Below are 26,465 nucleotides of genomic sequence, written 5' to 3' on the forward strand. Positions count from 1 at the left end.
AGATATACTAAATTAATCTAGTCCCATTTACGACATTTGTCCCATTTCCCTCTATGCACATCGAGTCTGCTCCAGCATTCGCTCATGGCTGATATGTTTCTCAGCCCCCATTCTCTTGCTTTCTCCACATAACCCTTGATCCCCTGACAATACACAGAAATCATCCAAACAGTCTCAGAGCCAGCTTTGTTCAGCGTAAGGCCCAAAGCTGGCACTTTTACCCTCCTTAACAGATTAAAGGATCTCATCCTGCTTTAGTCACCCACCTAGATACCTGAATATTTCTTGAACTAACGGGAAGTCAGATAAATACCTGACATCTTTGCACCATCAGGTGGGTCACCCTGGAATTGCTTCTTTCGGCCCCTATTTAGGCCCCTATTTTCTTCCTTGAAAAACAAATCTAACAAAAGCGCAGTGATTACATAAACTTTGCACACAGTATGAACTCTCATAAGATATATATGGTAGCACATTTAAATAAAGAATGACCTTATGAAATGCTAATCTCAAAGTAACTTGGCCATGCCATGGTTTCTTGTGTGCTTGTTTTCATGTGTTTGCAGTTTTCCCTGGACAATGATGTGAAGTAGGAGAAGGACACTGAGGCTGGTTAACAGATTGCAAAATGAAAACTTCTTTCATAGTTGTGACCATTGAGATACCAGCTGACAGGATGACTGCTATTATATGGCCATGACGTGGAGGTGCCAGTGTTAGACTGGGGGTGGACAAGGTCAGAAGTCACATGACACCAGGTTTATTTAAAATCACAAGTTTTCAGAGCGCTGCCCCTTCATCAGATGAAGAGAAGCACAGAGGCACAGAATTTATAGGCAGAGAGATCAAAAGATCACACTAATGGTATGAGTAGAGTGTCGTCACGCTGAATAATAAGTCTCTGCAGGTGATCAAAAGTGTCAGATGATGTGAGTAAAGTGTCAACAGTTGTACAGTAAGTGAAGGGCATGACCGAAATCTGATTATTTGAGGAAGAGAAATAAATACAAAAAATTGAAATAAATTGGTGCTACAGACAAACCAAATGGCTGGAATAATATGATAGGTGCAAAAGTCACAGGATAAGGGATATCACCTGCACCCATCAGGCACGTTAACCCAAAACTCAGAGCCAGTCTGTAAGCATGGACGTTATCTAGAGTGGGGCTTAAACTCTCTACCATCTGACTCAGCAGCAAGCATAATGGGTAGGTCAAAAACATATTCCACCTTTGTGCTAAATCCATTTTGAGCATGAACCAGCTATACAATATGCAAGGACATTGTTTTGAAAAACTTAAGTGAAAATAAGTATAATTTAAGACACAGCAATGATACTGGGAGGTTGGGGGAAAGGCTAGCTAATGTCAAGGATTACTCAAGATATTGTCTTAACTTTATAAGAGCGCTGATTCAGTATCTATGGGTTATTGTCCTCAGTTACATTTAACTTAAAAGAAAACAATCTCTGCCTTCTTTCATACAGCTGTTGTTGAAAAACACTGTGACCAATAATGCCCCGTAATCAAATCAGAGTTCACGACCTGGCAGAAAGCCATTTATAGTAGTCGTTTCCATGACCGAAGCCACTGTTAGGTTTAAATTAGAAATAAAGGAAACAGTCAACAGACCACAAAACATCATATACAGAGACAGTTAATCACGGGATGCATTTACCAACTCAGTCATACAGAAAGCTGTGGAACTGGTTCAGACACTTCACAAGGCATTGCATCCTCTGCTCTAAACAGTGCTGACTGGACTTAGTCCTCACTCCTCTGAACAGGTACTGACCAAACTCAAGCACTATGGGCATCAAATCCCTCCAAATAGCAGCTTGTTACTCCTGTTTGGAAATTCATGATCACAATGAGCTTTTTATGAAACTGTAATTTCTGGAAAGTTCAATCAAATATAAATTAAATGAACATGGCTTTTGATACACAAAGAGGATGTGAACACAACCAGCTGCTTTAATGTGTTAATGAGTACTTTTGCTGTGTGTGTTTATGCAGAGGTCTGGCCGCATGATAATGTGGTGATTATTTTTAGAATTCATTTCACGCTTTTTCCACAGTTTGTAACTGCTACAATTTTTGCTTGTTAAAATTCACACTGTAAGTTAAGAATTATTTCTGAAGTGGTTTTCAGTTTTTTGATTATATGAGCAAATTCATCAAAAACAGGTTCCAAAGGGGAATCTATATACCTTGGTAGACCATCAGTCAAATAATCAAGGAGGTAACATTTTGCATTCTTCTCATAGCCAAGTTCCCTTCAAGCTCAGCTTTCTACTGGAAATGTAAGATCACCAAATTTGCTCTTTATATTGTTTACACCTAAATATAAACCTTCTGGAAATCCAGTGCACAAAAATTCATCAAGTTGTAAAAAAAATGTTTCTAATCAAAAATGCAATGTTGGAAGGAGTGAATTTAAATCTTTAATAAGTATTTGTAACTGTCTTTCAAGAGTATACTGCTGGGAAGCATTAATATAGAACACAAATCCTCAATATCTACACCCCATGGAACTTCATTCCTTTATCTACACATAAAATGGACTTCAAATATTGCTTCACTTATCCAACAATATGAAGAAAACATGATGTGTTCTCTATAGCAAACAGGGAAAGCAGCTGTGTGTGCTGCACCTGAACTGCCATAATGCTCATCTTGATGTTTCCGTGTTTTATCAGACACAATCCTAATTTTAGAATTTGTTTTGTTCTGGAAACCAATGTGAAATTGACTTTATAATAATCAGACTACTTAACTAACTGCACCTTTTAACATTTGTGAAGCTAATTTCTGTCTTGTTATCAGTTTATAAAATGACTGTGAAGTGAAAATCGGAAAAATAAATGTTGACTCGCTGCATTTGGTGTGAGCAGACCTTGATTTAGCCAGTGAACATTACCAGCAGGAATAAAAACAGGGTCAGAATATCCAAACAGGAACTGGCCACAGATTCCCACTGCCAATCACTGTTGCCATTACTAATGCCTTAACTTGCTGACAACTCAAAGGTAATATAGGTCAGCAAGCAGCCATTATAGTGGCATTTAAAGCAGCACTCATCTGCTATAATCTTCAAAGTCACAATTATTTTGCAGAAAATGTGCAATGAGCATGACAATGTTTGACTACAAAGATGAGTTCAAAGAGCTTTTAAGTATCCAACCCTCTGAAATACTTCAACGATCTATAACAATCCTTCTGACATATCCACTCAGATCAAAGGGAAGAAGCAACAGTTAAAGACGAAGGAATAAACAGAGGTGTAGCCACTGCAGGGAGGCCAGGAAGTAAAAAGTGTGCTGGCATGAATGACTGTCCCCCCCCCAACCCCTGACAGACTGTCATGCACTTACTGACATGCACTTACTGAGGGAGGCCAAACTGTCAATCTCCAGGTCATACTAGGCTCCAGGTAACCAACCACTGGCAATTTGTGGCTAAGGTACAGCAATGCCCCAAACCTTCCTGTTTATGTTACTAAGGATCTTTCTAATTTTCTGTGGAATAGGACAGACCACAGGTGAATCTTAACAAGAGTTACTCTTCTTATACAACAAGAAGCCATTTATTACAATGATAGAAAGAGATAGAAGTTACATTAGTCAGGGTAGATATCAGTAAAAAAGACAATCACAAACCAGATAGGAACTGTCTGTCTTTGTCAGAACCTCACAGTAGACTCTCTAATTCTTCATCCAGGACTGAGTGGCAATATCAGGTTGGGTGGACATTAATGCAACTTCACATACACTCTTTCCCTTGTACAACAAAAATCTTGTCCAAGCTTTCTGCCCACAGTGAAACTTTATACATTCATATATTTAACTATTTTCACATCTACCTCTCCATCTCCCTCTGCTACTCCCATCACACCCCCACCCCGCAAATCTCTAGCTGTTACAAATGCTGGTGGTTTGGACATTGCACAAATCTTCAGGAATGTATTCCCCTTGGGTTTCAAAGATTGAAATGTCCTTGACTTGAGGTATGTTTGTCCTGATTGTGATTTTCATCTTGATTGGTCAAAGAACCATTTCACCTCAAGGATCTTTTGTCTGTCCAATGTCCTTCTGTGGTTGATGTTTTTCCTATGAAACCAATTGGTTGGTCCATTATTTTATCTGGGGAACCTTTAATCTCTCAAATTTCTTTCCTGTCACCTCAGAGAGTTCCCCTATAACATCATCTGTGAGAACTTGAAGCTAACAAATTCATATCATGGTAGACAGTTCCAATATTCAAACCAGGTGATTAATTTTTGACTAGGTCATGAGTCTGTGAGTGGTGATCAGCTCATTTCTTTCTTTACTCTGAATCTGCTGACATATGTGAAGTGTGAAAATCCTTTACTACAACATGATGATTAGATTGAATAAGTTCACTTGCTGCCCGTGATTGTCAGATGCTGAGGTAATCCATGTTCAAATGCAACAAGATCTGAACAATTTCCAGGTTTGGGCTGACAAGTGGCAAGTAATATTTGTGTCGCACAGATGCCAGGCAATTACCATCTCCAACAACAGACAACTTAATTAATATTCCTTACTATTCATAGCATTACCATCACTGAATCCCCCACTATCAACATCCTAGGATTACATTGATCAGGGACTGAACTGAACTAGCCACATAAATACAGTATTGTCCCCTGACATCCACAGGCTCTGTCCTCACAGTAGGAATCCAGATGGGAGTTTGCCTGTGCCTAAAATAACCCAGATCCAAGAAACTGGTGTTGAAGAATTGAACAATGTTGTGAAGAGGAGAATCCCAGTCATAAACATCTTCATCCAAATTATAACGGAAATAGTCGACGTAAATTTGTGATTTCACAATTTCACAATTAAGCCACTGATAATACATCTTACTTTGATATTTCAGTCCACAAAATGTTCAAAAGCATTTCTGAAAAAAATTCTGCATCCAGTTTTCTAAGTTGCTGAAGATCCTAATATTTGGAAAAAGGGTGTCCGATAGATCAGGACGGATTGAAAGTCCCAGGCGACCCCAGCCACTGCTTGTTTCCCCACCTTGCTGCAAGTTAGCTACTGGTATCCTTGTAGAAGCTCTGCATCTGTCTCCTCACTAACTTGGAGCCTATGAAGATAGTTCCATCGGTAATTCTATTAATGTCTGGAGATGAAGTTGATATTACCTTGGTAGGTCTACCACAAGAACTAAGAATTGTTCCTGAATCATACTCAGCCACTTTCTTTCATGCATTGTCACTGAAAATGCAGCATATTGTGATCCATATGCTTTCAAGTTGTATTATGGTTAGTCAGGCATTTGCCTATCTATGCTGTGAAGTTTATCTTCATTTATCTCAGAAATTGATGCATACTTTACATGCTTCAGACTTCTTCAAAGGCAGGAAATGAACATCTTATCAGAGAACCAACAAGTGAACGAGGTGTTCTAGAAAAATAAGGAATTTGGCACGACGTTAAACTGCTGAATGGGTTAGTGCAGATACGATGGACTGAACAACCTCCTTTGACAGTGTAACACTTCGGTGATTCTGTAAATTGTTCAACATCTTTCTCTCTCAGGCCACTCTCTCCCTTCCTAAATTTTGGATACAGAGGTTTGCATTGGGAAACCTACTAATGGCTCAAATAGTGATGTTGGGAAACAAAGACTCCGCAAGGTAATAGTCACTAATGTTCCTGATAATATTAGAGCAGCACACAGCTAAAAGGACAGTACAATCAGGAATGGTTTTGAGATTATCCACTGAATCCTCTTATTAAACCTTCAAACTTATTTCAATATACAGCTCAGAACCACCTAACCCTTTATATGCCCAACACTTTAGGGTATGAAAGTTTTTCAAGGTGATCTTGGTAAATTAGTTGCACCATAAAATGACATCACTACCATTTGAACATTAGTTTGAAGCTAAATTTATTTTAGAACTGAGATATTTGAAAAGCAAACTCAGCAGTGAACTGATGAACCTATTTCAGTCAAGGTTCCACTCCTATACCAAGCCAGTGCTTCCGGTGATGGAAACAAAACACAACTAGAAAGGGATAATATCCTTATGTTTTCCAATGTTAGTGAAAAAGTCAGTGCAAGTACAAATGGAAACCCACTGCTTTTTCTGTGACCACTACACAGCCAGGAAAACAAATCTCAATATTTCATAACTGGCAACACAATCAAAGACGCAGATGTACTTGGTACTTTGCTACCATCTACTGGCTTTATAAAGATTTACTAAAATACTGTAAAGTTGCCAGATCAGGCCAAATGTCTCCAGTTCTTCTGGCACACTCTTACTAGAAATCCAGTCAGTAGTGTGGAACGTTAAATAATACAATTGCTATCAAGCTGAATTCCATGATTACACACTGAACAGGGAACTCTGAGGAAACGTGTTTCATTGCACATGTGCCTACGTGCAACAGTGCTGTTTTATAATAATAGTCATACTGACCCCTGACAGACCGATTTTCCTTCTCCAAGGTTTGAATTCTCTCCTTTGCTTCCATCACACTGATTGCACCATCTTGCTTGACTTGAGCGAGCTGAATCTGCAGCTTCTTTACAATTTTTTTGTGCTTTTGTTTCTTGATTAAAATTAAAAATCAAAGTCAAATAATAAGGTAAATAAACAGTGTAATACTTAGTCAACAATTCACACTTACTACAATTATATACTTGAAGTGACAGGGGTTATGCAAGCAAATACATCAACAATTTTGTACACAATAGGTCCCACAAGCAACACATGGAATGATTAATTAATCTGGTTTGATGGTTCAGGTTGAGAGTATTCATAAAGATGCTAGAAGAACTCGCTGGAAATCTTTCAAGAGTGCCATAAATGTTTTAATGCTCAACAGAGTTTCCAGACAGGATTAACATTTGGCATCTTCAGCAATGTGGCCCACTCTCAGTACCACTTGACATTAATATCCTGAGGATAATTTTAACATTATCTGAACAATCAGACCAGATTCTCTACAGTATGGAAACAGGCCCTTCAGCCCAACGAGTCCACACCGACCCTCTGAAGAGTAACCCACCCAGACCCATTTCCCTACCCTATATTTACCTGACTAATATACCAAACACTACAGGCAATTTCCCATGGCCAATTCGCCTGACCTGCACATCTTTGGACTGTGGGAGGAAACCGGAGCACCCGGAGGAAACCCATGCAGACATAGGGAGAATGTGCAAACTCCACACAGTCGCTCGAGATGGGAATCAAACCCAGGTCGCCGGTGATGTGAGGCAGCATGGCTAACCACTGAGCCACCGTGCTGCCCCAGATCACTGGGTCAAAATCCTGGAATTCCCTCCCGAAGGGTTTTGTGGAGCAACCTACAGCACATGGATTGCAGCAGTTCAGGAAGGCAGCTCACCCCCACCTTCTCAAGGGGCAACTAGGGAAGGGCAGTAGAAATGCTGGCCCAGCCAGTGATGCCCATGTCCCACAAGTGAATAAAAAGGTCAGATACTTCAGTGCTAATTTGAGTCAGCACCCAACCATATTTTCTGTTGAAAGCAATGAACAGTAAGATTGTGCAGTGTCTAAAATAGGTGACACCTGAACATGTCAGTTTCCAAGTGGCTGATTGGAACAAGCCCAATGAAGTGTGTCCTGAGTCACCCTACTGTGATATGACCAACTCAGCTGGAAAGCCGGTAAGTACATTTTATTCTTATTCTCCTTAAAGTTTTCAATGTATTCAAATATTGGAAAGAATGTTAAGCCATTTAAATCTGAGGAGCACAAAGGAAATTCATTATTCAAAGCTTAACACTGTCATGCCAAAGAAAAAGAGAAACATTGTGAAGTAACTTCCCAACATGGAAAACCAATATGGGATCCAAATTTGTTATTGCCTTAAACCAGCAATAATACCAGCAGAATGCAGCAATGATGCTCTAAAACAGTGATGTCTAAGCTGAATTGCTTCTGCTCAATTCTCAGTGCCATCCCAACTGCTGAATGGTAGCTGGTAGACATGTGTCAGGACCTCATCAAGTCATATTGTGTTTACAGATACAAGTCATAAGGTCCAACTGATGTCGGCCATTGTTTCTGCTCCACATGAGCCTTCCCTCATCGTTCATCATTTCATCCCAATAACATTTCCTCCTGTTCCTTTATCTTTCTCATATATTGACCTAACCTTCCCTTACATGCATTGATGCTGTTCACCTCAACTATTCCTGGAGATTGCAAGCTCCCCATTCTCTGGATGAGAAACTTTCTCCAAAATTTCCTTTTAATAATCGCTGCATTTATGACTTCTAGTTTTGGATTCTTCTATCATGTGGAGGCATTTATTTCACTTCAACTCTATCAAACCATTTATTATACAATCATATCGGCCTGTTCTTTTCGAGAGAAATTAGACTTTATTGATAGCTATAACTTCTCACTTCTGGAATCACCCCGATAAATCTTTGCTGCATCTTCTTCCACTGTTTAATGTCCTTTTTGGAATCTAACAACCAGAAACATGCAAGAACCAACTGTAATCTAACTCAGCAGTGTGTTCATTTTTCAAGGCATGGCACATAAAAGTGGCTCAGTGGTTAGCACTGCTGCCTCACAGCGCCAGGGACCTGGGTTCCATTCTAGCCTCAGGCGACTGTCTGTGTGCAGTTTGCACATTTTTTCTGTGTCTGGGTTTCCTCCGGGTGCTCCGGTTTCCTCCCACAATCAAAAGATGTGCACATCAGGTGAATTGGCCATGCTAAATTGCCCATAGTGTTCAGGGATGTGCAGGTTAGGTGGATTAGTCATGTGTAAATGTAGAGTAATGGGGTAGGGGAATGGGTCTGGCTGGATACTCTTTTGAGGTTCGGTGTGGATATGTTGGGCCGAATGGCCTGTTTCCACACTATAGGGATTCTATAAAGTAGTGGAAGGTTTCTTAGCAATAAAGTGGGATTGTTGTGTCATCATAGTGCGACCAGAGCATAGGGGCTGCTCTCTTATTACAAAGAAGTGACTGGTGGTGATTTAATCTGAGGGCCACCAGAGGGTCAGGCAAGGGGAGTGGTTGAGAAGGAGAGCCCTTCATGGTAACGTCAAACTAGTGATGGGAATTGAACCTACACTACTGGCATCACACTGCTCTGCAAACCAACGATCCAGCCAACTGAGCTAAACCGATTCCCCCCTTTAGATTGACAATCCTGTATTTCTTGATTGACCTCAAAGACAATACTTGCTGAACTGATTCAGTAGGTCACTGGGATGATCCCAGGCATGGAGGGACTGTCTCATGAACAAAGGTTAAACAGGTTGGGACAGGAGGTAAAATGCTGAAAATGTGTTGCTGGAAAAGCGCAGCAGGTCAGGCAGCATCCAAGGAGCAGGAGAATCAACGTTTCAGGCATGAGCCCCGTCGATTCTCCTGCTCCTTGGATGCTGCATGACCTGCTGCGCTTTTCCAGCAACACATTTTCAGCTCTGATCTCCAGCATCTCCGCACTTTCTCCCCACAGGAGGTAAAAACAATGACTGCAGATGCTGGAAACCAGATTCTGGATTAGTGGTACTGGAAGAGCACAGCAGTTCAGGAAGCATCTGAGGACAGGCAAAATCGACGTTTCGGGCAAAAGCCCTTCATCAGGAATAAAGGCAGAGAGCCTGAAGAGTGGAGAGATAAGTTAGAGGAGGGTAGGGATGGGGAGAAAGTAGCATAGAGTAAGAGCTTCAGGGCAGAGGGAATGACCTGGGAGTTGCAGTGGGAGAAGGACTCCCTGAGATTCTTGTAGAGAGAGGAGGAAAACTTCTTCAAGGCAGGCATCCTTGCAAGAGGATTCGCAGTAGGGTTAAAATCAATGAGGTAAAAACAATGACTGCAGATGCTGGAAACCAGATTCTGGATTAGTGGTGCTGGAAGAGCACAGCAGTTCAGGCAGCGTCCGAGGAGCAGTAAAATCGACATTTCGGGCAAAAGCCCTTCATCAGGAATAAAGGCAGAGAGCCAGGAGGCAGCTCCTATAGAAGAACTAAAACAAGAGACAAAAAGGGAGGAATAACCCACAGGGAAGAGTGTGACTTCATTCACAACTTAATATCTTCAAGACAGATTGCTGTCTTTTAACACACTTCAAACATCATAATTTCTACAGTAACATAACATTAGTGGCAGACAGCAGATTCAAATGTTTTTTAATAGAGACAGTAATTTTAACCTCATGATTTGGATATAATTAACTGCAAGGATTAATACAATGGAATATATCATTATATACAATGGAATATATTATTATATACAATGGAATATATTATTTTGTATTGAAATACATTTATTTGGTTTGTAAACCTGCCCAATCAAGTTAAACGTTAAATTATTTAAAGTGACTGTAATGGTAAGATACTTACTGATTGTATTAATTGTTCTTTCATACATTTATTCTCTGCCTCTAACCTCTGGATATACTATAAAAGGAGAAAAGAAAATCAGTTTTACACAAGGTAGCACCCCTCCAAGAAATACAGCCTGAAACTTGCAGCATGCAATATTATCTTTGCCACATATTTGTATCTACTTGCTCAGTCCAATGTTTTAGCAAGGCATGACGTGGAGTTGCTGGTGTTGGACTGGGGTGGTGAAAGTTAGAACGCACAGGACACCAGATTATAGTCCATCAGACTTATTTGAAATCACAAGTTTTTGGAGCACTGCTCCTTCGTCAGGTGAAGTGACTTCTGATTTCTGTGACTTCTGACTTCATGGAGGCAGTAACAGGTTTACTTTAGAAAGCTTGACACCACTCTTAAAACAGCAACCAGAGAAATCTGTTGTGAATGATATCTGTTACTAACATCACATATTTTCCATGCTCATTTGTCTGGTGGACGTTCTGATTATTTCTGTACTTTAAATACTATATTAGCCTTTTTGTATGCTACACTTTTTTATACTGGAGGAGGGACTACTGAACTGCTGCAATAAACAGCAAGTCCCCCCCCATACACTGTAGCTCACAAACATGATAACAAACTGAGATGGTGTGCCTGCATTGTAAACTTCCAAAGCAGCAGGTAGATCATGATGGATTATGCTTGTGTTGATTACGATAAGGAGAAAGTGAGGTCTGCAGATGCTGGAGATCAAAGTTGAAACTTTATTGCTGGAACAGCACAGCAGGTCAGGCAGCATCCAGGGAACAGGAGATTCGACGTTTCGGGCACAGGCCCTGTGCCCGAAACGTCGAATCTCCTGTTCCCTGGATGCTGCCTGACCTGCTGTGCTGTTCCAGTTGATTACGATAAGACATTGGTCAGCAGATAGTGTATCATTCCTGAAAGGTCGATTTTCCTGCTCCTCGGATGCTGCCTGACCTGCTCTGTTTTTCCAGCACCACACTCTTGACACTGTATCGTGCTTGGGTATCCATCAATTTCTCTTGTGGCTGTGTAGGTGTGTGGCCATCCAGCAACATACCATGCAAGGAGCATACCAGATGTACAGAAGTAATGTTCTGTTTAAGATGTGCTTGTACATAGCCACACATCAATCCTAAAGGGACCACAAAGTGCAACCAATTGTTAAACATAGCAAACACAAATTAGAAGGAACATTGGTCCATTGTGCAGATGGAGTTGGTCGTTGCTTCCATGATTGTCCATGCTTCCAAGATCTACACAGAATCTTGTGCCATGTCAGTGCTGAATTCTGCCATGTTTCTTAACAGCAACAGCAGGTTTTCTGCAGATTCACCAATGCACCAGGCATTTCTTTCAGATGTAACATTCAGTTTCTCCTGCTGGCATCCTCAATGAAGTGCTCCTTTGAGTTTTTGCTGCAGAACTCATCTGCAATTTTTGCCATTTGATGAACTAGCACTTGTACTATCCTTCTCCCCTGTGCCTGGCATCACATTTTGTACAGATTCCACCCAGAAGCTATTCCCTAAATTATGTGCAGTTTCATTTTCTGAGCAGATGCCTGATGGTACTTCTTCTTCGTTACTGTTGTCATGCTGTTACTCCATAGCCTGGCAAGTTAGTATCTGAAAGAAGAAAGCAGAAAGGTGACGTTCTGATGTGAATAGGGAGTAACTAACAGATTGACACTGACACCTCTGATAGCATATAAATCCAAAAATGGTCTGGGATGAGGGGGTGACAGAATGTGAGGAGGAGAATTCAATATGATCAAACTGTCACCTTTCATAGGTTCCACTCTTTTATTGGTGACGTAGCCTCAGCAATAGCCAGAGAGTTTATGAACTGCTATCTCCGCTGAGCTCCTACTGTATACACTAATGAGCATACCTTGCTGTACCTGAGAGAATGAAATGCATCAGTGACAGTCACACAATCAGTTTGGATGTTATGGCTGCCTGGGTTGAAAAATCAGGTAAAAATTGGCAGGATGTACAAATTATGAGACATGGGTTTTACAATACCAGCAATATTAAGTGTTTGAGGGTGTGACAGAACATTTGACTGTTCGGTATGATTTGGTTTGGTTTGGTTTATTGTTATCACATGTACCTAAGTACAGTGAAAAGTTCTGTTCTGTGAGGGGTACAGACAGATCATAACAAACAAGAGCATACAGATCATAGGGTGTTTTGACAGAGTAAGACACGCAAGGTTACAGCTACACAGGAGGGGCACATAGCAAGACCAACATTATTTGAAGTTAGAGAGATCCATTCTGCAGTTTAATAAAAGCAGGGAAGAAGCCGTTCCTGAACCCGTTGGTACATGTGTTTAAGCTTCTGTATCTTCTGCCTGATGGAAGAGCTTGGAAGAAAGTATAACTGGGCTGGGGATTGATAGAGAGTGTAGGTAAGTCACTAATAGGGATGTGATGAGTTGAGATGTGCTCTGATGCGGTTTCTGGAACCTGCCATTTGAAGATACTGTCATCAACATTGACCACTTGTGTTGTGCCAATGAATTTCCTGCAACAATGCTTCCATGTTCTTAAATCTTGACTCCTGGCATTGACCCTTATGGTTAATTGCTCCCAGTACTTTTGAACAAGAACCTAGCAGACCTTCTAGTCCACTGTAGCTACACGACATCTCTTTGACCTTCCAACTCCTCCAGGAAGGGTCATTTGCAACATCTGAAAACAGCGCTGTCCCTCAATCAGCATGACACAGCTCCTGACTGCCAGCACCTGCTCCAAGTACAATGCAGCCATTCCTCACCACAGGTGCAGACTGTGGTGGTGCTAACTAATCATGGTATTGGACCCCTGTTGGAATATCCACCCAGTCAACAGTTAGAACCGGGTTGATCACTGGGATCATTTCAAACAGCAAGCAGCACAAAGTTGGCATGCAACCTGCATTACATTACAACATCATAAACGCAGTGTCTGTAGGGATTATCAAATTTATCACTGGAGTCTCTTGTATATGGGTCAATTCCTCTTATTTTGAATAGCTTTCTGGGCTCTGCCATGGGATGTAGACAGCTGATCTTTAGAAATAATATTTCTGTAAGAATGGGAAATTACAGGCCAATTGACTAAATTAATTCCAGACAAGCTAATGGAAGAGGTAAAAATCATCCGCCGACATTTCCGCCACCTCCAAATAGACCCCACCACCAGGAATATATTTCCCTCCCCATCCCTTTCCGCCTTTTGCAAAGACCGTTCACTCCGTGACTACCTGGTCAGGTCCATGCCCCCCTACGACCCACCCTCCCATCCTGGCACTTTCCCTGCCACCACAGGAACTGTAAAACCTGTGCCCATACCTCCTCCCTCACCTCTATCCAAGGCCCTAAAGGAGCCTTCCACATCCATCAAAGTTTTACTTGCACACCCACTAATATCATTTATTGTATCCGTTGCTCCCGATGCAATCTCCTCTACATTGGGGAGACTGGGCGCCTCCTAACAGAGCACTTTAGGGAACATCTCCGGGACACCCGCACCAATCAACCACACCGACCCGTAGCCCAACATTTCAACTCCCCCTCCCACTCTGCCGAGGAAATGGAGGTCCTGGGCCTCCTTCACCGCCGCTCCCTCACCACCGTATGCCTGGAGGAAGAACGCCTCATCTTCCACCTCGGAACACTTCAACCCCAGGGCATCAATGTGGACTTCAACAGTTTCCTCATTTCCCCTTCCCCCACCTCATCCTAGTTCCAAACTTCCAACTCAGCACTGTCCCCATGACTTGTCCGGACTTGTCCTACCTGCCTATCTCCTTTTCCACCTATCCACTCCACCCTCTCCTCCCTGACCTATCACCTTCATCCCCTCCCCCACTCACCCATTGTACTCTCTGCTACTTTCTCCCACCCCCACCCTCCTCTAGCTTATCTCTCTACGCTTCAGGCTCACTGCCTTTATTCCTGATGAAGGGCTTTTGCCCGAAACGTCGATTTCAAAGCTCCTTGGATGCTGCCTGAACTGCTGTGCTCTTCCAGCACCACTAATCCAGAAGCTAATGGAAGAGATGATTACACATCGAGAACATACTTCTAGCTCCCCCATCTGGTGAATGAGACATCTGGCAATGCCTACCTCCCTGGAAGGTGGGGTCTACAAGAGCATTCCTGGTTTCTAACCAAGGCAAACATTTAAATTGTTTGTTGTGCTCTAATAGGTGATCCCTTTAATATTTAGTTTTTTTTAATCAATGTAAGCTTACAGAATTATGAAATCGTACAGTACAGATTCTTCATATCATTGAGTCTGTACCATCAAACATACTGTTATCTACACTCAGTGATTGCAAAGCCATTGAATGTCAAGGGACAGTGGTTAGATTCTCTTTCTGGACAGGCCCATTGCTGGCATTTGTGTGGCATGGATGTTCCTTTACACTTGACAACCCAAGTCTGAATATTGTCCAGCACTTTCTGCATTTGAACTTGAACTGCTTCACTACCTGAGGGGTTGTGATTGATGCTGAACATTCTGCAATCATCAGCGAACATCCCCACTTTTGACCTTATGATGGAGGGAGGGTCATTGATGAAGCAGCTGAACATGTCTGAGCCGAGGACCCTACCCTGAGGAACACCTGCAGCGATGTCCTGGAGCTGAGGTGACTGACCTCCAACAACCACAGCCATTTTTCTATATGCCAAGTATGACTCTAACCAGTGGAGAGTTTGCCCCTGATACCCATCTATTCCAGTTTTGCCAGGACTCTTTGATGCCACACTCTGTCAAATGCAGCCTTGATATCAAAGGCTATCACTCTCACCTCCCCTCTGGAATTCAACATGTTTGTCCATGTTTGAACCAAGGTTGTAATGAGGTCAGGAACTGAGTGGCCATAGGAAAACCCAAACTGGGTGTTACTGAACAGGTTATTGCTGAGCAGGTGCTGCTTGATAGCACTGTTGATGATCCCTTCCATCATTTTACTGATGATTGAGAGTAGACTGATGGGGCAGTAATTGGCCAGGTTGGATTTGTCCTATTTTTGTTTATAGGATATACCTGGGCAATCATCCGCATTGTCAAGTAAATGCCAGTGTTGTATCTGTACTGGAAGAGCTTGGCTAGGGGAGCGGCAATTTCTGGAGCACACGTCTTTAGTACTGTTGCTGGAATGTTCTCAGGGCCCATAGCTTTGGGAATATCCAGTGCCTCCAACCGTTTCTTGTTATCTCGTGCAGTGACTCGAATTAGTTGGAGACTGGTATCTGCAATGCTGGGGACCACTGGAGGACACTGAGATGGATCTTCCACTCAGCACTTCTGCCTGAAGATAGTTGTAAAGGTTTCAACCTTATCTTTTGAACTGATGTGCTGGGCTCTTCCATCATTGAGGATAAGGATAACTGTGGAGCCTGCTAACCCCTATTAGTTATTTTAATTGTCCACCACTATGCACGACTGGATATAACAGGACTTCAGAGCTGAGATCTGATCCGTTAGCTCTGCTGTCACTTGATGCTTATGCTGTTTGGTACACAAGTAGTCCTGTTTGGTAGCTTCACCAGGTTGACACCTCATCTTTAGATATACCGGGTGCTGCTCCTGGCATGCCCTCCTGCACTCTCCATTGAACCAGGTTGATCCTCTGGCTTGATGCTAATGGTACAGTTGGGGATATGGCAGGCCATGAGATTGTGTCGAACTACTGAAAACAACAAATGCTGGAGATCACTGTGGGTCGGACAGCATCCATAGAGAGAGAGAGAGCAAGCTAATGTTTTGAGCCTAGATGAGTCTTCACCAGAGCTGATGTGAAGTGTGGAGAGTCAGCATTTATGCTGTAGTGAGGGGGAAGTTGCTTGGGGAGAGAGGCCACCGACAGTGTAGATTAGATGGTCGGAATGTTAGATTGGCAGAACAATGGTGTGTGTAACTGCCAGACTGGGGAAGGACAGACAGTCCCACTGGGGCGGGGAGGGGAGAGAGGACACGGTGACAAGAATACAACAAGTAAAGCTGAAAGAGGGGGAAGGAATGGGACTTGGCTCACAATCTGAAGGTAATGAACTCAATATTAAGTCCAGAAGGCGATAAAGTGCCCAGTCTGAAGATGAGATGTTCCTTCAGTTTGTGCTGTGATTCATGTAGCTATTTAAAGGCCTTTTTACTGTTGTAATTGTACCTGCATTTACCATTTCTTCTGGCAGTTCATTCTATCCTTGAACCAAAAACGTGAATTTGTTCATTTTGACAGGAGAAATCAAAAAGCAGCACATCGTTTGAATGGAGAGAGATTGTAAAACGTTACGGCTCAGAAGGTTCAGTATATCCTCGTACACAAATCACAAGGTTGCAGGTACAGCAAGTAATTAGAAAGGCAAACATTTCCTACCAGGGCAAATTAAATATAAATGCAGGGACGTATTGCTACAGAAATACAGGACCTTAGTTAGACAATAGTACTGTGTTCAGTCTGAAGCAGGGACAGTTCACAGAATCCTTACACAATGGGAGCAGGCCATCAGACCATTGAGTCTACCCCAGCCCTTGAAAGAGCATCCCACCCATACCCACCCCATCCCTCTAACCCTATTTCCGCCTAGCCTGCACATTATAAGCAATTTAGGATGGCTAATCACCTGACCTGCACATCTTTGGACTGTCGGAAGAAACCAGAGCACCCGGAGAAAACTCACACAGACACAGGGAGAATGTGCAAACTCCACACAGACAGTCACCCGAGGGTTGAATTGAACCGGGATCCCTGATGCTGTCAGGCAAAAGTGCTAACCGCTGAGCCATTCCTAAACACTGGACTGACATCCAGGGAGGAGGAATGATCAAGTATGTTTGGCTTATGCTCATTAGATTCTGAAGAATTAGATGTGACCTTATTGAAACAGATGTGATTTTGAGGCGCCTAACAGGATGGAGGCAAAGTGGATTTTTAAACTTGTAGGGAGACTGGAACTCGAAGACAAAATATAAACAGCATTGATTTCCTGTTTGAGACTGAGATTAGGAGAATGCTTTTTTCTCTTTGAGAGTTGACTGTCCATGGAATTCTCACACCCAGACAACAGTGTGGGCGGCACGGTGGCACAGTGGTTAGCACTGCTGCCTCACAGCACCTGAGACCCGGGTTCAATTCCCGCCTCAGGCGACTGACTGTGTGGAGTTTGCACGTTCTCCCTGTGTCTGCGTGGGTTTCCTCCGGGTGCTCCGGTTTCCTCCCACAGTCCAAAGATGTGCAAGTCAGGTGAATTGGTCATGCTAAATTGCCCGTAGTGTTAGGTAAGGGGTATGGGTGGGTTGCGCTTCGGCGGGTCGGTGTTGACTTGTTGGGCCGAAGGGCCTGTTTCCATACTGTAATGTAAACTAAACTAAACTAAAGTAGGAGCTGGGACACTGAATGTGTATGAAAGGCTGAGATAGAATGATTCTTGATCAGTTGGGGAATCGAGGGCTCTGGGGATAGGGCGGGAAAGTTGGCATGAGGAACATCGGATCAGCCATGATCCTATTGAATGGTGGAGCAGGCTCAAGGGCACGAATGGCCTATTCCTGTCTTATGAAGACAGCTAATGTATATTTGATTCGAATACAAGTTCTTGCAGGATGTGAGGTATGTGTAAAGGAGCTTACAATATAGTTGCCCTGTACTGAAGCACAGTGAGTATTCATTCCACTTTCCTCTCTTTAAAAACATTATACCACGGGGATCTAAGATGGCGGCGATCTGAGAAGATCCCACTGTAGAGCTTCGCATCGCAGCAGGAGCAGGACGGTCCTTTAACCCACCCAACCCAGGTCATCAGGATTTCTTGGGGCGTTGGAAAGTACCTGTATTTTCAGCTGTCCAGAAATGCCTAAAAAGGGAGGAGGAGCATCTGAGGCCGGGCCTCCAGCTCAGCCTGCAGCAGCCTCGGAGCCGATTACTCTCCAGGACCTGGTGAACCAGCTCTCGAAATCTCGCGAGATGTTGGGGAAACAGATTGAAGAGAAGCTGGCTCCAGTCTCTCTCATGCTGCAGAAGCATGAGCAGCAGCTGGGAGACCTGGAGAAGGGGACGGATGAGGTGGAGCACAGGGTCACGGTGGTGGAAGCTGATGCCAGTTCATCCAAGGATGAGATCCAAGCCCTGAAGACGCAGGTTCGGAATTTGCGTGATCAAGTGGATGATCTTGAAAACAAGGTCAGGAGAAAAAACATTTAGATCATCAGTCTGCCTGAGGGTAAGGAAGGTGAGCGGCCTGCGGAATTTGTTAAAGATTGGCTTCCAAAATTCCTTGACTTGAAGACTAGCATGAGAGGATTGAAGATAGAGAGGGCTCATTGGGTCGCAGCACAGAGGTCAGGTCTGGGTCAACGCCCTCATCCTTTCCTGGTGCGGTTCCATCATTACCGGGATAAGAAGAGAGTCATTACAGATTAGATTACATTACATTACAGTGTGGAAACAGGCCCTTCGGCCCAACAAGTCCACACCGACCCACCGAAGCGAAACCCACCCATACTCCTACATTTACCCCTTACCTAACACTACGGGCAATTTAGCATGGCCAATTCACCTGACCCTGCACATCTTTGGACTGTGGGAGGAAACCGGAGCACCCGGAGGAAACCCACGCAGACACGGGGAGAACGTGCAAACTCCACACAGTCAGTCGCCTGAGGCGGGAATTGAACCCGGGTCTCTAGCGCTGTGAGGCAGCAGTGCTAACCACTGTGCCACCGTGCCACCCATAATGGAGGCTTCCAGACTCCAGGGGAAGGATTCAAAGGCCCTAATTTACGAGGGGTCTAAGATCATGTTTTTTCAGGACTTTTCAGCAGGCGGTGATCCAGAAACAAAAATCGTATGATGGTGTCAAGAGAAGACTGAAGGAGCTTGGTAGTCAGTACTCCCTGAGATATCCGGCAGTGCTTCAGATCACCTTTTCAAGATTATCCATGCATCTCTTTGACACATCGGAGAAGGCAAGAGACTTTGTGGACAAACTAACCTAATTTAAACAATTGTAGTTTGTATAAATATTGTTGCTTGGGTATGTGTCTATCTTTTCTGTAAAAGAAATGAAGGAAATCAGGTTGGAGCTTTGTTTTCCCCCTTTTTTTCCTCTATTGATAATAATTTGGTTCAAACTATGTCTGGCGGTGGTTAAGATGTACATTTTAAATTTCTAAGTTAGGATATACCAAAGGATGGGTGGGGAATTTATTCCCTTTTTTTATGAAATAATTTTTTTTATTCATATTGATATTCTATGGGGTGTTTATTCTTTTTAGCTTGTGCTTGCGATGCGGCTCTAGCTGGGAGAAGTGAAGGTGGTTGAGATGGTTAGATGCCTATTTATGGACAGTTCGGGACGTAGTGGCCCCCCTCCGGGCAGGGGGCGAGTTCCCCTACTCAGCGCTATTGGCGCTTTATATGTTGGTTTGTTTTCTGGTTTTTGTTTTTTATTTTTAATAATTTTGTATGTTTGTTAAATGTAGTGGTTTTAGTTTATGTAGTTTTTATATTTGGTGGACCATGCGACACTAAGGCTCAGCAATTTGTGGTTGGGGTTCCTCCTCTCTGGAATTTAAATGTAATTGCAGAAGATTATGGCTAATGATTTGATTAAATGGTATACCTGAAATATCAAGGGAAGTCACTCACCAATTAAGAGGAAGAAGGTACTCTTGAGTCTTAGAAAGGAGAAGGTGGATATTGCTTTGTTACAGGAGACACATTTGGATGACAAGGAGCATCTGAAATTACAGCAGAATGGCTTTGACCGAGTTTATTTTTCATAATTTAATACCAGAAGTAGGAGAGTGGCTATATTGGTAAGGAAAACCTCTCATTGAAATTGTTGGAATGTGTTAAAGGCACATATGGGAGGTTTGTAATTCTTAAAGCCTTGATAAATGGGGAAGAATATGGCATTTTAAATGTTTATTGTTCCCCAGCTCATCCTCTTAAATTCTTGGTAGATTCTTTTTCTAAACTGATAAGTCTCAAGTCTCGGCACATCATTATAGGGGGAGATTTTAACTGCCTCATGGACCCCACAGTAGACAGATTGCCTAAAGGTCCCTCGATACCCTTTGCACAAACTAAACAGGCAGCTTCAGAGTGGAAAGGCGCCCGGTCCTGATGGACTTCCCAGTGAATTCCATAAGGAATTTATAAGTATACTGTCAGGCCCGATGCTGAATATGTTTAATGATTCATACAGTCATGATTGTCTCCCACCATCTCTGAGAGAGGCCAATATTTCACTTATCCTTAAAAAAAGGAAGGATCCGGAAGACTGTGCTTCCGTACTATTTTTGTACTGTTTTGAATTGCATTGTTTTGTATTTGTTGTAATATTTAAAAATCTATTTTTTCTTAATAAAAATATATTATGAAAAAAATTACACCACAAGTTGCTGATTGATTATTTTTAAAAATGCAGTTAGATGTTTCTGTAAACATAGTTTCCAAATTTTTCAAGATGAAATACATCTTAAAAATACTAAGAAAGCAGTTTTCCACATCATGAAGGCTTACCTGTGTCTTCACCATTTCCTTTCTTCAAACTGACGTGAATGTAAAAGTCAGTATGTTAACTCCATCCCTTTCTTGGCATGAGCATCGCCTTATGTCAGAAATCAATTTCTTCAAACCTTCAATTCTTAAATCAGAGGTTTAAAAAGGACAAAGGGTCTTGAAATTGAGGTCTGCACTCACCCCTCCAAAAAAATACTATGTAACCGTAAGTAATTTCTACAACACTTGTGTGAAATAGTGGGCTGTTCTTACTCACAACTGAACAGATGTGCTGTATTTGTTTCTGAATTGGTACAATACAAATATTGTTCAATACAAGCTAAAACTATAATTGGCATGTCTCACAGGGTAAATTAATGCTAGCAGTAATTTATGGTTTACTGCAACACATGTATTCAGCTGATGGTTGGTTTCCAGTACTTTCAAGATGAGTGGAAAATAAATGGAATTTTAAACAATACTTGGCAATTAAACAGAGCAACACAATTCCAGCTCTCACTGAGCAGACAAGGTCACTGATTGAATCGGACCTGAAACGTTAGCTTGATCTCTCTCTCTCCATGGATGTTGCTTGACCCGCTGTGATCTCCAGTATTTGTTGTTTTCAGTACAAGGTCACTGACTTTGCAGCTAACATTCTAGACTCAACTACTGATGAGTGCTAGTTTTCAGGTACATGAGCTTGGATTACACACTGACTTGGTAGAATGCTTTACAGAATTTCATGTGTTCAATGCATTGTTAATGCTCAATTATACAGTTGTGTACATTTTGTTCACTGTAACATAGTTAAAAATTAATTTTGTAGTGGAGTGAAATAAAATGTAAAATGGACAAAGCCAACTGAGCAGCCTTTCAAAAGGGAGCAAAGCCAATTCTTCAATGACTTCATCTTGCAAACACTTGCAGAGACTAGCCCAAACTTCATGTTATTAATGTATAAGATGCCAATAAATTCCATAATGCCAAAAGGCTTTCTCTGTGCACTATGTATAATAAAATCATAAATAGGTTTATTTTCAAGATTCTGAAAGTAATCTTCACCCAATAACTTAATTTCATACTCAATACTTGTTTTAATTTAACCATTTACATTTATACATTGCAATAAAAGTTTTCATTTGTTATAAAGTTTATATTTTCATCTTGCAAACTAAAATGCATGCTTTGTCACATTTGGAAAGGTCACTGTGAGATGTGAATTAAGAACATTTGAGGCAATGTTCCAGTGAACCAATTTAGTGGATCAGAGAATGGGAGGATATGGGTTTGAGGATTTCAACATTGCAAGATTCCATTATTAACTGAGGTAAGACCATAAGAAACAGGAACAGGAGGAGGCCATTCAGTCCCTCGAACCTACTCCATCATTCAATAGGATCATGGCTGATCCAACATTCCTTACATCCACTTTTCCCGTAACTCTTGATGACGGATAGATTTTTTTGAGAGGATAAATGTTCTGATCATGAATGGGGAACGTGAACATGATCAGTTCCATGCCCTCAATAGAAATTATATTTATGAGGATGAGCCTTTGATTGATGTAGAAATGGAGTTACAATTAGCAGCTGCAGAGCAAGGATAGAGATAGAATATTTAGAGTGTAATCCTAATAACAACAAATATGTAAAGGCCCATCAGATAGACTTCTAACCACAGTACTGTTGGATACTTGTCAGTGCGGGGACATATAACTGCTAATGTCAAAGCGATAATGATGGCCAGAAGGACAGCAATGCCTTACCTGGCTCTACCTCCTTCTTGAAGGAGAAAGGGGAACTGTGCAGAAGAGGGCCCAAGTGGAGAAGGTTATAATTCCTATTAGTCAATTAAGCAATGGAAATAGCCAGGAACACTCACTGGGAGGAAGTCAGCCTGGTGAACTGGACAGTCAGGATGCAGGTGGTGATCAGAGCACTGCCCGTAATGAGTGGGAGCAGGCATCCACCTTGTCTCACTGAATGCCAAGCCAAGCATTGGTTTTCCATTGGGTAGCCTCAGCAATGTGTAGATTTCTGCTCTCCAAGTCGAGTTGTCATGATCTCTTCATAAATTTCTGGGAGGTGCATCCATCCATGTGTAGAGACCCTCATTGTCCCAAGACAGCAAGGAACAGAAAAAGCACTACCACACCTCACAAGTGCACCATTGAACATTCCATATATTCCAGATTAGACTTTGATTGATGTAGAAATTGATTTACAATTAGCAGCTGCAGAGCAAGGATAGAGATAGAATATTTAGAGTGTAATCCTAATAGATGGGGTGCCCCTGGGTGATAAACATATCATCAGGGCAAAGGAGCAGCTGACAAAGTAGGAGATTAGGAGAAAGTGAGGACAGCAGATGTTGGAGATCAGATTCAAGAATGTGGTGCTGGTAAAGCACAGCAGGTCAGGCAGCATCCAAGAAGCAGGAGAGTTGATGTTGCGGGTATAATCCCTTCATCAGAAGTAGGAGGCATACCCTGCCCAGGTGCAGGAACTAATGGGGTCAATACAAATGAGGGTCTACCTGGAACAGAAGCAGACAATGTGTTTCGTCATATCCGAAATCTCTAAGGCAGTACAGGCTTATGAGAACATTAGAACATTACAGCGCAGTACAGGCCCTTCGGCCCTCGATGTAAATGAGCGAGAATGAGGGAGTCCGTCCAGCTCTTGTTCACCCCTGTGACTGACAGATGCAAGAACTTGGGCTCTTCTATGGCTCATAGCAGGTTATACAGTCATACTGAAACCATACTCAAGGTGTGCTGGACCAGTCAGTGGCTCTGGTGGTACAGAGAGTTTTGAAGAAAGTCCCAGATCCTCTATTGGTGCTCCCCTCTAGATATTCTGAAAAGGGTTAAGTGTGTAACTCATGTGACTCATGACCTCTCCAGATCTCCCTCCGTCAGGCTCTTAATGAGCTCTCCGAGCATCAATCTGGAGGATGTTGTGGGATCTGAATCCCACCTGAATGAAAATAGCCAGTGATGGGGAATGAAATTGAGAAACCAGTGTGCCGACCAGAGCTGGTACTTTTCAGACCCATCCACTGCTGGCAGCATCTGAAACCTTGACCCACCAAGGGCCAGTCTGTCCTGGGCCTTCTCACAAATATCCCCATCTACTTCCTCCTACCACATCGCTACACAGCAGCATTTGTTGATTAGATTCCCTACAGTATGGAAAGAGGCCATTCAGCCCAACAAGTCCACAGCGACCCTCTGAAGAGTAACCCACCCAGGCGCATTCCCCAACATTTACTCCTGACTAATGCACCTAACACTATGGGCAATTTAGCATGGCTAGTTCATCTGGCCTGCAGCAGAAAATCAGAGCACCCGGAGGAAACCCACGCAGACACGGGGAGAATGTGCAAACTCCAGACAGACAGTCACCTGAGGCAAAAATTGAATCCGGGTCCCTGGCGCTGTGAGGCAATGTACATCCCAAAGATGCCCTCTTTTATAGAAGGAGAATCTGATTTCTAGTTTTTTTTCAGTTTGCAGAAAACGAAAGGAGTTAAATTTGAATGATTTCCGAGCGGGTATATGTGTGAATTCTCTGTATTACAGATTGATCCAACCCATATTTCACTGACCTTTCTTGCAGGATTGCTCAGAATTTTATTTTTGAAATTGATGGCCAAATCTTTATTGTAAAATGCATCTTTAAAAGATTAGTAAATTTCATCAAGAGGAATGCTTTTCATACCTTCTCTTTGACACAAATCGTTTCCTCATAAAAGCTTGCAGACTTTATCTTGTTTCTCATGACCTCTAGTCGCTCTTCCAGCCACATGACCTGCTCACTGAGCTGCAGTCTGCATTCTTCCACTTCAACCAGCTGCAATATAAACAGCAAATAAACACAAGCGTTAGATTATCTTTCTGGTCGAAGAACTCCATGTTCTAGAATTATCTGATTTCATTTGCATTAATAAGGATTCCAGTCAAAGATTGTCACAGCCGATCTGTGGCCGTTTATGTGGAATGAGTTAAGACGCGATGTCTGCCGTAGTAGGCTTTGCCATAATGTAGGTTTTTATTCCCATCTCAAGTCATAAGTCTCTGCTAAATGTAGAGGTTACTTTAGCGAATTGACAATAATTCCTGAACGGTTACTATGAAATATGATGTCCAAATCAATGCTGAAAGCGGATTTAATCACCTGTTGCAACAAAAAGTTATTATCCAGGACCAGCTTACACAAATGACAGCACCTACCTTTTTGTTATGGAGCCCGAGGTAATCAGAAATCCATTCTAACCAAACTTTCCAAGTAATCAGAGGCAAGGCTCCGCACTGGGTCAGGGCTCCACACTTGGACAGGGCTCCACACTGGGACACGGCTCCACACTGGGACAGGGCTCCTCATTGGGACAGGGCTCCACACTGGGACAGGGCTCCTCACTGGGACAGGGCTCCTCACTGGGACAGGGCTCCTCACTGGGACAGGGCTACTCACTGGGACAGGGCTACTCACTTGGACAGGGCTCCTCACTGGGACAGGGCTCCTCATTGGGACAGGGCTCCACACTGGGACAGGGCTCCTCACTGGGACAGGGCTCCTCACTGGGACAGGGCTCCTCACTGGGACAGGGCTACTCACTTGGACAGGGCTCCTCACTGGGACAGGGCTCCTCATTGGGACAGGGCTCCACACTGGGACAGGGCTCCTCACTGGGACAGGGCTACTCACTTGGACAGGGCACCTCACTGGGACAGGGCTCCTCACTGGGACAGGGCTCCTCACTGGGACACGGCTCCGCATTGGGACAGGGCTCCTCACTGGGACAGGGCTCCTCACCACGACAGGGCTCCGCACTGGGACAGGGCTCCTCACTGGGACAGGGCTCCGTACTGGGACAGGGCTCCAAACTTGGACAGGGCTCCTCACTGGGACAGGGCTCCACACTGGGACACGGCTCCGCATTGGGACAGGGCTCCTCACTGGGACATGGCTCCGCACTGGGACAGGGCTCCTCACTGGGACAGGGCTCCGCACTGGGACAGGGCTCCTCACTGGGACAGGGCTCCGCATTGGGACAGGGCTCCTCACTGGGACAGGGCTCCGCATTGGGACAGGGCTCATCACTGGGACAGGGCTCCTCACTGGGACACGGCTCCGCACTGGGACAGGGCTCCTCACTGCGACACGACTCCGCACTGGGACAGGGCTCCTCACTGGGACACGGCTCCTCACTGGGACAGGGCGCCTCACTGGGACAGGGCTCCTCACCGGGACAGGGCTCCTCACTGGGACAGGGCTCCGTACTGGGACAGGGCTCCTCACTGGGACAGGGCTCCTCACTGGGACAGGGCTCCTCACTGGGACAGGGTTCCTCACAAGGACACGGCTCCGCACTGAGACAGGGCTCCGCACTGGGACAGGGCTCCTCACTGGGACAGGTCTCCGTACTGGGACAGGGCTCCTCACTGGGACAGGGCTCCACACTGGGACAGGGCTCCTCACTGGGACAGGGCTCCACACTGGGACAGGGCTCCACACTGGGACAGGGCTCCTCACTGGGACAGGGCTCCTCACTGGGACACGGCTC

General features: G+C 43.5%; 1 protein-coding gene across 3 annotated transcripts in view; it reads right to left on the reverse strand.

The window, feature by feature from the left end:
- The window catches only part of LOC122563891 (coiled-coil domain-containing protein 192-like), a 93,233-nt gene that overhangs the window by 9,784 nt on the left and 56,984 nt on the right, over positions 1-26,465 (reverse strand). For all 3 annotated transcript variants that reach the window (XM_087993104.1, XM_043718115.2, XM_043718102.2), the window contains exons 4-6: positions 24,620-24,751; positions 10,384-10,440; positions 6,463-6,595 (exon numbers count right to left, since the gene is read on the reverse strand). In XM_087993104.1, coding sequence (XP_087849230.1) covers positions 6,463-6,595; positions 10,384-10,440; positions 24,620-24,706 — 277 coding nt within the window. In that variant the 5' untranslated portion in view covers positions 24,707-24,751. The remainder of the gene's footprint in view (positions 1-6,462; positions 6,596-10,383; positions 10,441-24,619; positions 24,752-26,465) is intronic.

The sequence above is a fragment of the Chiloscyllium plagiosum genome, unplaced genomic scaffold (genome assembly GCF_037043375.1).
Source record: "Chiloscyllium plagiosum isolate Xiang-an unplaced genomic scaffold, Cpla_swu_hap1 HiC_scaffold_2, whole genome shotgun sequence".
Taxonomy (NCBI): domain Eukaryota; kingdom Metazoa; phylum Chordata; class Chondrichthyes; order Orectolobiformes; family Hemiscylliidae; genus Chiloscyllium; species Chiloscyllium plagiosum.